This window comes from Gymnoscopelus microlampas (genome assembly GCF_963454915.1).
Source record: "Gymnoscopelus microlampas genome assembly, chromosome: 4".
In the NCBI taxonomy this organism is placed as follows: Eukaryota; Metazoa; Chordata; class Actinopteri; order Myctophiformes; family Myctophidae; genus Gymnoscopelus; species Gymnoscopelus microlampas.
The window spans coordinates 46,672,562-46,685,087 of record NC_139941.1 but is presented as its reverse complement, the minus strand read 5'-3'; the positions used below and the strand labels follow the sequence as shown (position 1 = coordinate 46,685,087).

The window sequence follows — 12,526 nt, the reverse complement described above, 5'->3', positions numbered from 1 at the left end:
CCATAACCTGTCTGATCTCCACAGGTCTGGCTGAGGTGATGGCTGGCCTGGGAGTAGAAAAGTTGGATAAGTTGATGCCAGATGTTGTGCAGACAGCCAGCAAGGTGGACATCGCTTCTCATGTCAGAGATGGTTACATCATGATGTTCATCTACCTGCCCCTAACCTTTGGAGACAGGTTCACCCCCTATGTTGGACCCATCATCCCCTGCATTCTCAAGGTATTCAGGCATTCAGATCATATTCCATTCAAGAGTGACTTTAAATTAGTGCAACGGTAGAATAATTCCTTAAATTTCGTAAACATTAGTCAAACAATAACAAGTTTCAACAAAGACACAGTCGCTAGATTGACATTCAATAACAATATATAGCATGTCGTTTGATGAACTTGTGCGTTGCAGGAGTACAGGCATTTTTAGCTTATGTCATGCAGTGAGTGAATTGAACCACTATCCTTGATGGTGTTCATTCCGTGCACTAAAGCACAGGGTAAACTATTGCGCCCTTCTTTGTCCTTTGTTCAGGGTTGACTGCAGGTGCAGTGGTCTCAAAAACATACAGAAAAACTAGTAGAGAAAGACTTGCTCTCTGCATAAACTATTAAGGAAGACTCCTTAGACAGACTAAGAAAATAGTATTTATTTTATTTTAACATGCTCATAAATTGCTCTGTGCTCAAAGTGAGGGGTGCAAAAAAGTAGCAAACGTTTCAGTCCTAGGACCTTCGTGATATAGCACCGACGAAGGTCCTTGGACAGATTTTTTTTGCATCCCTCACTTTGAGCACAGAGAACTTGTGTTAAAATAAAATAAATACTATTTTCTTAGTCTCTGTCTAAGGAGTATTCCTTAATAGTTTATGCAGAGAGTGAGTCTTTTCCATGCCATGCACTAACCATTAAAGCCATACAGGATCAAACTAACTGTATGTCCTCTGTTCCTATGCACCAGGCTCTGGCTGATGAGAACGAGTATGTCAGGGACACAGCCCTGCGCGCTGGCCAACGCATCATCAGCATGTACGCTGAGACGGCCATCGCCCTGCTGCTGCCTGAGCTGGAACAGGGCCTGTTTGATGATCTGTGGAGAATCAGGTCAGACAGAACTATGCTAGCACACATACAGAATTAATGACAGTTATGCAACTGTAATATTTATAGAATCAATTCTTGTATTCATATATCAGTTCACTGAGCAATAGTGTAGGCATTGCTTACCAATTCACTTTGGTTTCTATTGTGGCTTTTTTTTTTTTTATCCAATCAGAATAGTTTTTATAAACAAAGCAATGCGCACATGCTCAGGGAATTTGAGATTGAAAAAACAATCGCTGTCACTTCATAAAATCGTTCCAGGAAAAAGGACAATGACCGTTTTCATTGAAATGATAATTTATGCAACAGTCTGTCTCCGTGAACTGGACACTGATTCCAACACTGTAATTCTTTGACTTCTGGATATACACTATTAGCCTGGCATGGCCAGTATCACTGTGTAGATATTAGTCTGGAATCTCTGTGTGGAACCGACATTTCCAAGGGGTGAATAAAGAAAATGACTCTGGTGATAAACCCGCCCCATATTTGCATACTGGGCCCTGATTGGTCCCTCACTACTTTCGAGGGAGTGAAATCCAATCTGGACCTAAAAATTGTCTTTTTTAGGCTATTATGATAATAGGACAAAAATATTAACTCTGGGTGCGTTTGGGTGGCGCAGGAGTAAAGTAATGTAATATAAAAATTATATTCTGGCCTTATCCTTTTACTTGGGATGGTTGATAACTGACACATTTGGTTAACTGAGCCTCCATGTTGCTTTTGGGACACAGGTTCAGCTCCGTACAGCTGCTGGGTGATCTGTTGTTCCATATCTCTGGAGTGACAGGAAAAATGACAACAGAGACCGCCTCCGAGGATGACAACTTTGGCACGGCTCAATCGAACAAGGTGTGCATTCTGCTCTAATATTTTTAATTAAAAGTTTGTTCAACATCACTATTATTTTTAATGATATCATAATGGAACTTATATAGGAGCTAGGCCTGTCTTTTAAAATAGTGATACAAATTATTATAACATTTGATTGATAGATATTTTGGTGGATGACTAGGTAGATAAAACATGCAAGAATAAGGGTGCGGTACCTGGTGGCTCAGCCAATTAGTGCACAACCATATGCTCCTTGCAAGGATCGCGGTTCGAAATCAACCTCCGGCTTGTCTCACATGTCTGTTCTCTCTCCGCCCTTCGTTTCCTCTCTCTCTATGCTGACATATCTGAAATAAAGCATAAAAAAGCCAATACATGAATAAATGAATACTATTGTTAACATTTCCGTAAAGAGTTGATGTCATTAATGAGCTCTGGCCCGCCTCCCACAGGCCATCATTGGTGCTCTTGGTCCAGAGCGGCGTAACCGCGTCCTCTCAGGTCTGTACATGGGACGCTCGGACACACAGCTGGTGGTGAGGCAGGCTTCCCTCCACGTGTGGAAGATCGTGGTGACCAACACCCCGCGGACCCTCCGAGAGATCCTCCCCACCCTCTTCACCCTGCTGCTGGGTTTCCTGGCCTCCACCTGCCCTGACAAGAGAACGGTACAGTACTATTGCCACTGACATCTTTGACTTTTAGCAGAAGTAGGCTACAAGTGTTTTTTATGGTTTTATTTATTTGCATTATCCAGGGTAGTTTTTTTTCAGCAATGCCCTGCTTCACACTCGCCAAGATAAACACATTCACACCTGGGAGCTTCCCAGTACAACTACAGTTTTACAGTTTTACTGTTTTTACCGTTAAAGTTCTTCAGGGGGGAGGGGTAAGTTTTGGTCATTCAACCACACAGATTTTCTACAGTCTAAAAGCCCCTGTAGCTACACCCAACCGGACCAAAGCGTTTAGAAACATACGATATTGCCACACTTACAGTACAGCCCCACGTTTTCATTAGTGAGGTTAGAAAGTAACGAAAGGGGACATTTAAGCTTATTATTAGTACCAGATTTGGGTGAAAATTGTATATGGTAAATGGTAAATGAATATAGCACCTTATGTATATAATGACCTATAAACACCTAAATGAATATAGCACCAAGGCGCTTAACATTCACCCATTTACACACACATTCATACACTGATGGTGGAGGAAACCATGCAAGGCACCAACCTGTTCATCTGGAGCAATTCGGGGTTCAGTGTCTTGCTCAAGGACACTTCGACACTAACTCTGGGGGAGCCCGGGATCGAATTGGGAACCTTCTGGTTCCCAAACAGCCGCTCTACCTCCTGAGCCTCTGTCTCCTCTGTACTGAGGCATTAACACATAATGTGTATATTGTAAACAACAACGGCTTTAAATAAAATACAATAAAATTAGGTACAGTAAAAACTTTGCAGTTCGTCCTGAACTTGGCATTGTATGCCCATGGTGGGTTACAAAAAAGTGCCAAGGGTGGTGCTAGAGAAAAGGTCACCCAGATCATCCTCTGGGGAGAATATGGAAAATGTTATGCCAATCAAGCCTGTCGTTTTTGAAACACTTGTTTTTTTGTTGTTTTGGACGCAAGTGGTGAACGGGCTGACCAACACAGCCATCCATAGAGCCCCGCCACTACTGGGGATAAAAGTGTAATAAAATCAATTGGCATTATTGATATTTATGCATTTTTACAGCGTGGTGCTGCAAGAAGCCAGCCGTCTATGAGAGGGTCTGTGTGTCTGTCAGTCTCTCTCTGCAATGTCCACATTGGAGCCACGTCGGTCCTATGTGTTTTAGGGATCCACATTATAAGACTTTTTATTTTTTTGTGATTTCAGATTGCTGCACGGACACTGGGCGACCTGGTGAGGAAACTGGGAGAAAAGATTCTCCCAGAGATCATTCCCATTCTGGAGGAGGGACTCCGCTCCGACAAGAGTGATGAGAGACAGGGGGTCTGCATCGGCCTCAGTGAGATCATGAAGTCCACTAGCAGGGATGCGGTCAGTCTCTTGTCTTTCATTTACGTCTTTTATTTCTCTATTCACATTTACCTGAACCCTAGTATCCCAATTCTGGGTTGACAAAATATGTAATCTTCTAGACTGAAGCTCATGAACTCTGCCTCGTTTCTGCTTCAGAAAATCACGAAGGGCAGGTTTTTTTTTTCTTTAAACCTTCAGATAAAACGGCATCATGGCTAAGAATGGGCTGAAGAATGGCTCAGAATAGTCTTAATATCTTGGCAATCAATGTGTTAAGAATCTTTCCTGTAATACATCTATTGGAGTGGAATTTTGAAAATCACTTTTCAAAAATACGTGCTATTTGCGGAATATGAAAATCTAAAAGATAGATGTTCTGTAATCTTCAGCTTGCTATGGAAGGGTATTAGCCTAACGTGTGTTTTTGATTCCAGGTGCTGGTGTTCTCCGAGTCCCTGCTCCCCACGGTGAGGAAGGCACTGTGTGACCCCCTGGAGGAGGTACGAGAGGCTGCAGCCAAAACCTTTGAGCAGCTCCACGCTACCATCGGTCACCAGGCTCTGGACGACATCCTGCCTGCCCTGCTCAAGCAGCTGGTGAGTCGGAGCAGATGGCAAACCGCAGTTTTAAATGGGTTTGAAGTCACATGGGGCTCATTGAAACGAAAGACCCAACTGACCCAATTTTCTCAGTAAAGTGGATAAAGGTCATTAATGATCAAGATCAGCCAATTCGTCTGAAAGCTGCAATCCGAATAAAATCAAGTAACAAGTAGATCTACCTGAAGCTCATAAACCCAATATCTCCCCTGGACAAGCAGGGACCTGGGTTCGAATCCCGGGTGGATTTTAGCTTTAATTTAAAGTTATAGTTAATATTTATTCATTTGGAAAGGCTCATACAGGGTGTTATTGAAGAGGAACAATGAATGTACAGCTGGGTACAATTAATGTAGAGTGGTAAAGTCTATGTCCTGTTGATGTTGGGAGCCTTGCCTCCAATTGATCAGAAAACCTACTTCACGAAAATGAAAGCTCAACTGTTACTCAGTGCTTTTTTGTGTTTGCGCTTGTTAGACACCTGACATATTTGTGCAATTTGTCAAGTCAAATTTGTGTTGTTTTTTTAGCTTTGTCCCAGTGTCACATTAGATACAGATCTGCATGTAAAATGGCTTATCTGCAACAAACAACCTACAAGTTAAGGCAGTTTGTTAATCACACTATAAATTTACACTTACTGTATTATATATCTATCATCCGTCGTTCCCTGTCTGTTTATTGAGCCAATGTGTAAGGACAAAGTATAGCTGTCATTTAACAACCAAACTGTTGGTATTTCGCTCCCAATTACATTTATATATTACGATAGACTGTTTAATACTCTGTAAAACATATGTTGTATTTTTAATTATTTCGAGTTCGTCCATTATATTAATGCTTGTCGTTGCGTCTGATCCATTTTTCATGCCAGACATTATTCTTCTAGCAGGTGAGTTTATTACAATAGAAGAAAATGTCAAACCGAAAACACACGTACTTTATCCTTTTGGGTTGTTGTGAGCTGCTTCTCATATTTGATTATCACTGAATTGAATTGCGTGTGTCACGTTAGTCAATACTATGTCACAGTAGAGTTCCGAGACCCTTGAATTTCTGATTAACTTATTTGGTGCTTACTACTGTACAACATAGCATACTGTAGAAATACGTTTGTGAAATTAAAATTATGTATAGTATTATACATAATGATTTCATAAATGACATGTTAACACCTTTAAAAATTGTTTTGAAAGGATGACGAGAAGACAGCTGAGTTTGCCTTGGATGGATTGAAACAAGTGATGGCAGTGAAGAGTCGGTCTGTGCTGCCTTACCTGGTACCAAAGGTAAGCCATGTTAGGAACAGGGCATTGTATGCTCAGTCAACCTACCTTGTACACTGTACAGTATAATAAGTACAAGCTTATTTGGTTAAAAAAGAAAATAAAGAAAATAACTTTTTCACTTGCAATATGGGCAGGTAATCTATCAGGATCCTATAGTCATTAATGTAATGACAATTTGTTTGGTAAAATTGGAAAAAGAGGGACCTTTTTGGATTCTGTTTTCACAGAATTGTGGAGGATTTCACGGAATTCACATCTTTATGTCGACACATGAATTTCCTAAACAATTTTCACTTTTAAGATGTATACTTAGTTAGTGGGGAAGGATAGGTGTACTTACACAACTCGGCTACGCAACAGCTAATCAAAGTGGCTGGGTGTAGACCCCCCCACAATGATTTTTGGGGGGTCCCCAGATGATTAGCTTACTGTGCAACATTGTTTTCTCACTCAACAGTAAACAAAGCAACATACATTATAAGTGTGTACAGGGTATCTGCACATCTCTAAAGTAACAATTTAATGACTTTTGAAACCTTTTTAATACCAAATTGTCAAATATTGGGTAAGAAAGAGGCAAATATTGTGAAAACGCTCTCCCAGTGCGAGGCGTTGTGAGCTTGTAGAGTGGCTATTTTCACAATATTTATCTGTGGAACAGAGTCAAACTAAATGTAATGCCTCAACTTATACAATTCCAAGTGCTTGTCAGGTTGGGGTGTCCCCAGTTCAAATATTGTGGGGGGTTGCGGTCTGAAAAGTTAGGGAACCCTTGGTCTACAGGGTCCTCATGGACATAGAAAAAGGAGAGGGAACATTTTTGAATAGTTTTACATGCATTTTAGCAGTAAAAAAATAAACTTGCCGTGTCAGTGACCCTTTGTGACTAACTAAACTAAAACAAAGTAATGTGACCGTTCTCTCTCCTCTGCTACCAGCTGACAGCTCCTCCGGTCAACACACGTGTGCTGGCCTTCCTGTCTGCCGTTGCTGGAGACGCTCTGACGCGTCACCTTGGGGTCATTCTGCCCGCTCTACTCTCCTCCCTCAAAGACAAACTGGACACTGAGGAAGGAGCACAGGTACAGTAACTGTCATTCTCCAGCTATATGTTAAATTCTACAATAGTCCTACACAGTGCTCAGTGTTAATTTAACTCTGAGAGTGTACAACTGGACCCGAATGACCCTTACGTCTATCCGTGTCCATTTGTACACACTCAGTTAAAAAAGATTTTACTGTGTATTGCCAGAAAGATTTTACTCATCCAATTCCAATAATTTGTTCCCCCCCCTTTTTTCCTTTTCAATTTGAATTTAAATTACCTTTATTTGCTGAATACATTTCAGGACCTATAGACTGAATATATAGATGAATTGAAGAACATGGTGTTTTATTGAGAAATGTAGCTTTTTTTATCATGTTGACATTGTTAGAGCTGCATGTATCATTCAATGCTACTGTAGAAGTAATTCTAGAGATGTGTTCACTAGGCTTGTTCCAAATGGCGATTGGATGGTACTGTGTATCACAGATAAAAGGGAAGATTACTGATTGTTTTTCCTTCGAGGATATTAAGGAGATTTTAACTAAATTACTAGGACTAAGATGTTACAAAAGTCTCTAGAATCTGAACCCAACTGCGCATTTAGAGAAGTTCCTGGTGGAGTGTGTGCTCGTGCAGCCCTGGTGCACGAGTAACAAGGGAGGAGATATTTACAAACCATTTTGCCGTCTCTCTTTTCCATGTATCTGACAGCCTGCATCTGCGATTCTCCGTTCTCCGTATGCCTGCTCACCAAAACGTTGAGCTGCGCTCCATATGAGTAGTTAACATATAGATATGATGTGGATTGTGATATTAAACATAGTAATGCATAATGGAACATGACGTTCTGATATTGTCACAGCAAGCACAGACACAGACCCTTTAAAAGGGAGCCGTTGTTTGAATAGAGGAGACATTGTCATTAAATCGATAGTTTTAATGTTTCACCTTTGCCATCTGAGTAAGACCCATAATATTCCCAAATACTAGACGTTACGTTTGTCTTTCACATTAAAGCCAGTCGTCCATGCTGGCATTGATTTCACTGCAAGCTCCTTGCTGTGACGTAACTACCCTGTAAAACACAACAGAGGCTTATTTACTAATAGTGATCTTCTATTAAACTCTCAATAACGTATCAACTCCATCTCAAAACACATGCAATCCCTTACACATCAATCGTGCATGGTAAATCATTACCAGGTAATATGACACACCCCACCCCTCCTCCTACTGCTGTCCCCTGGCGATCTGAACGTGTATCATCGCCCAAGCCTTGTGTTCACCAGTCTGTTTCCTCTGTTCTTCAGGAGCTGTGCAATTGCCAAACTGTGATCCTTTCTGTGGAGGACGATGTGGGCCAACGCATCATTATAGATGACCTGTTGGAGGCCACACGAGGCTCCGACCCCGGCCTCAGGCAGGCTGCTGTCACCATGCTCAATGCCTACTTCGCCCGTACCCGTCTGGACTACAGCATCCACTTACGCACACTGCTGTCAGGCCTCATCCGCCTGCTCAATGACCCCAACACAGAGGTCCTGGTACAGAGCTGGGACACCATCAACTCTATCACCAAGGTGAGCTCATACTAATATGAGCATTACTGTACTTCCACTACCAATTATGATTGGTACTGTGTACTAAGATCTCTATCGGAAGCAACAAAGTCTACATACATTATAATAGTGTGCCCAGAATCAGAAGAACTTGAAATAGACATACAGATGCAGAATGGTAGAAAGATGTCAGATCCACACTATCCTTTAGCGTTTTGTATTACATAGTGAGTACGATTTCATGTCTGTATGAGATTGTAGAGCTATATTCAGTCTGGTGTCTTTGTACCTTGTAGAAACTGGATGCCAGCAGCCAACTGGCTCTGATCGATGACCTGCATAAAGACATCAGATCAGTCACCGCAGATGTTAAAGGCCAACACCTGCCTGGCTTCTGTCTGCCTAAGAAGGTAAGAAAGTGTTTCATTCTCCCAACACATTACATTTGCATAATGTCTCATTTTGTCATGTTAAACATATAATGTAGGGCACAAAAAGCATCTCAATCAGTTGCTATGTGGTTCAATCTATTGGCTTGAAATGCAAGAGCACAATGCCTTAAAATTCTACGTTATTCCAAAGATTTCCCACATTTTCCAAAATAGGCAATGCGACGTGTTGTGAGCTCGTACATTTGACTATTTTCACTATTCGTCATGTGATAAATTATATAGGGCTTAAGTGGTTAAGACGTCAGCCAATGTTCTCCTGTTCATCCTTGTCACTGCACAGGGTGTGACCTGCATTCTGCCCGTCCTGAGAGAAGGTGTACTGACGGGTAGCCCTGAGCAGAAGGAGGAGGCTGCTAAAGCTCTGGGAGCAATCATCAAACTGACCTCCCCTGAGGCCCTGCGGCCATCGGTGGTCCACATCACTGGACCGCTCATTCGTATCCTGGGAGACCGCTTCGCTTCGACAGTGAAGACGGCACTGTTGGAGACACTCACCCTGCTGCTGGCAAAGGTCTGCATCTTATCACTCAATGCTTAAAAGTATTCACTTCGGATCATTCTAGTCAGGTCATCGATGCCACTTCTCTGTCATAGCTGGAGTCATAAAGTAGCGTTATCTTGTGTAGCAAACATTTGTGGTGTTTTGGATGCAGGACGCACTGCTAACAAAGTGAAAACAAATGAATGCATTTTTAAGTTGATCAAATATTTAGGTGGCTTTAGATTGTGATGGGTTTTTGTCTCCAAATTGTTTTCATATTTGTTTATATTATTATAAAAAGTGACACTTTATTTTAAATATTTCTTTATTTAGACATTTATTCGACGTTATTAACTAGAGTGACTTACCAAGTGCAAGGTCAGAGTAAGCAGCTAGGTATGTGCCAGGATAGCAGATAAATACTTCTAAAACATAACATAACTAGCATTTATCTAAATGGGCATCAAGTGTACTTTACTAGCTAGGGAAGGAAGTGGTTTGAAGAGGTTAGTTTTCAGACTGCGGCAAAATATGGGTCTGCTGTCCTGACTGATAGAAGGAGTTCATTACAAAGTCTGGGAGCCAGGAGGGAGAAGAGTTAACAGTAGTTCACTTGGAAGCGCTGGCCAGATGGTCAATGGGAACAGAGTAATTTATTAAATGTACATTAGAGTGTGTGGAAAGAGGTGTAGGACTAGTACCTGCTGGTAAGGGGGGCCTTCCTTTGGCTACCTTGTAGGTCACCACCTGTGTTTTGAAACGGCAGCCGGGAGCCAGTGGAATGAATGCCGAGGTGGAGAGATGTGGGAAGTTCTAGGCATACTGCAGAATTCTGGATTTGAGAGAGCATGCAGGCAGACCAGCAAGGAGAGAGTTGCAGTAGTTCTAGTCGAGCCTGGAGTTGACGGAAGCTTAGATAAGGAGTTGGCCAGGAATGGTGAGATCCTACGAATGTTGTAATGTGCCTTGTATTGAAGGACAGCTGATCACTCCCAGGTTCTTGGCAGTTTGAGCAGGATCACCAGGATATTGTCGATGGAAATGGAAAGATCCTGCAGGGGCCAAGACTTCCTAGGGGGGAAAGAAAGTTCTGTTTTATTCTATGTTGAGCTTGAGGTGGTGGGAACTGGGAAGACATCTGCAGTGATACGTCAGACTGGATGCAATCTTCAACCTGCATGTCAGAGGGAGGGAAGGTGAGATTACAGAGCCAAAGGATAAGGCGGTGTAGAGGAAGAAAAGGATGGGACCAAGATCATTTAGCCATCAATCTATTCATTGATTGATTAATCTGCTGCAGTAGGTCAAGATGGTTGAGGAGTCGAAGGCGGTGTGTAGTGCCTATGCGACTGCGAGGTGTGCTGTTTCAGCAGAATGGGCAGGTTGGAATCCTGACCTGTTGGGATTGGCTGTGGATGATAAGAGGGAGACGGCAGAGTGGGAAAGGTTGTCAGGCCTGTTTTGTGCCTCTTCCGTCTAGTTGCACTGAGACATGTTCACTCAGCTTGGAGGATTTCATAGAACAAAGAAGCTGGTGGAGACCGACGTACTGGCCTGGAGTAGAGAGGGCTGTGACAATCAAAAGACAGTTAAATTGTGGAGAGAAAGGAGGAGATTGCAGATTCAGTTTCAAGGGAGGGGAAGGAGTCGAGACATGAAAGTAGAGGATACCAGACGAGAGAAATGAGGGGACAAGAGACCTCGGGTTCTGTGAAGTAGTGACAAAATTAGGTTTAGGTGGGAGCTCTGTTTTTTACTCCGCTCTTTCTTCTAGGTGGGCATTGCCCTGAAGCCTTTCTTGCCCCAGCTCCAGACCACCTTCTTGAAGGCCCTGCAAGACACAAGTCGTGCTGTGAGGCTCAGGGCAGCTGAGGCCCTGGGCCAACTGGTGTCCATCCACACCAAGGTGGACCCACTTTTCACAGAGCAGCTGTCTGCTATCCGCAACGCAGAGGATTCAGGAGTCAGGTATACAGGACTTTGGTATATACAGAAGACTGATGCTTCTTTAGGGAAGTCATTTGAAGTGTTCAATGGACCCTTCGCTAAACCCCACCCCAAAAGCGATTGTCCAATGCCAGCTTATCAACCGTTGTTAGCCTGGCATAGGTCTGGCAAGTTTTCGTCACCTGCCATAGCTGTCAATGTGATTTCGCCCGCACACACACAATCATTTGCAACATAATGGCAAGAATAGGAATACCACGATAACGCAATGGTGACTATGAACCACGTACCCAAACCCGTTGGAGGCTGCTTTTCCCAAGCTGAAGGCTAAATGGCTGTGTTGTTGAACACACACAGTTTAACGTTGGGAAAGTTAGACGACACGACTCACTCGCCCAGGTGGTGTCAATAATAGGCTACTAATCACCGTAATCGTAACAAAATTCAGAATCACAGCGCTGTCTGTTTCGGTTTCCGCACGTTAAAGTATATTAATTCATTTGTTCGTATATTTATTAACTGCTACTGCAGTCTTACCCTGCGGTACATGAAAACTCCTGTTACAGTCATGGATCAACTTTAACCTGGTGTTTGCACTTTCTCCATTTACGGTCCGTACATCTATACAAACGTTCAGATTTAAAATATAAAGTGCTTACCCCATGGCCACGGATGTTAAAATGATGCACGGGACTCTCAAAAGTACCCGTATATTCTTTATTGTTCAATAAAAAGCATTTTAATCCGATCAGTGGCCATTTTCTCATAATGTATCAGAGTGCAATACACCTACAAACCGATAGGGTCGCTCAGTTGAAAGCGCATGGATAAAATGGCCACCGATCCGATTAAAATGCTTTTTTATTGAACAATACGGATGATACGGGTACTTCTGAGAGCCCGTACATACATGTAACATCCGTGGCCATGGGACAAGGACTTTATATTTGAAATATGAACGTTTATGTAGATGTACGGGCCATAAATGGAGAAAGTGCAAACACCAGGTTGAATTTCATCCATGACGGTCGTGACAGTCGACCGTCGTGTATCCATGGCTATTACTCCCTCTAACATTTACCATGTTTTTAGTTTATTGAAATAATGTCATGCACATTTGTCCAGTGCATAGCCTACTGCAGGCCTTGTTGACTAGATTTAGAAGAGATTTTGAAGCTCTTGC

The 12,526-nt window shown here is 42.5% G+C and overlaps 1 protein-coding gene across 1 annotated transcript in view; it reads left to right on the top strand.

Annotated features, from left to right (window-relative positions):
• gcn1 (GCN1 activator of EIF2AK4) overlaps positions 1-12,526 on the top strand; it is a 46,185-nt gene that overhangs the window by 27,382 nt on the left and 6,277 nt on the right. The window contains exons 40-51 of the mRNA XM_084056083.1: positions 25-221; positions 955-1,097; positions 1,835-1,952; positions 2,387-2,602; positions 3,822-3,986; positions 4,403-4,564; positions 5,764-5,856; positions 6,795-6,938; positions 8,215-8,484; positions 8,760-8,873; positions 9,196-9,426; positions 11,171-11,364. Coding sequence (XP_083912209.1) covers positions 25-221; positions 955-1,097; positions 1,835-1,952; positions 2,387-2,602; positions 3,822-3,986; positions 4,403-4,564; positions 5,764-5,856; positions 6,795-6,938; positions 8,215-8,484; positions 8,760-8,873; positions 9,196-9,426; positions 11,171-11,364 — 2,047 coding nt within the window. The remainder of the gene's footprint in view (positions 1-24; positions 222-954; positions 1,098-1,834; positions 1,953-2,386; positions 2,603-3,821; positions 3,987-4,402; positions 4,565-5,763; positions 5,857-6,794; positions 6,939-8,214; positions 8,485-8,759; positions 8,874-9,195; positions 9,427-11,170; positions 11,365-12,526) is intronic.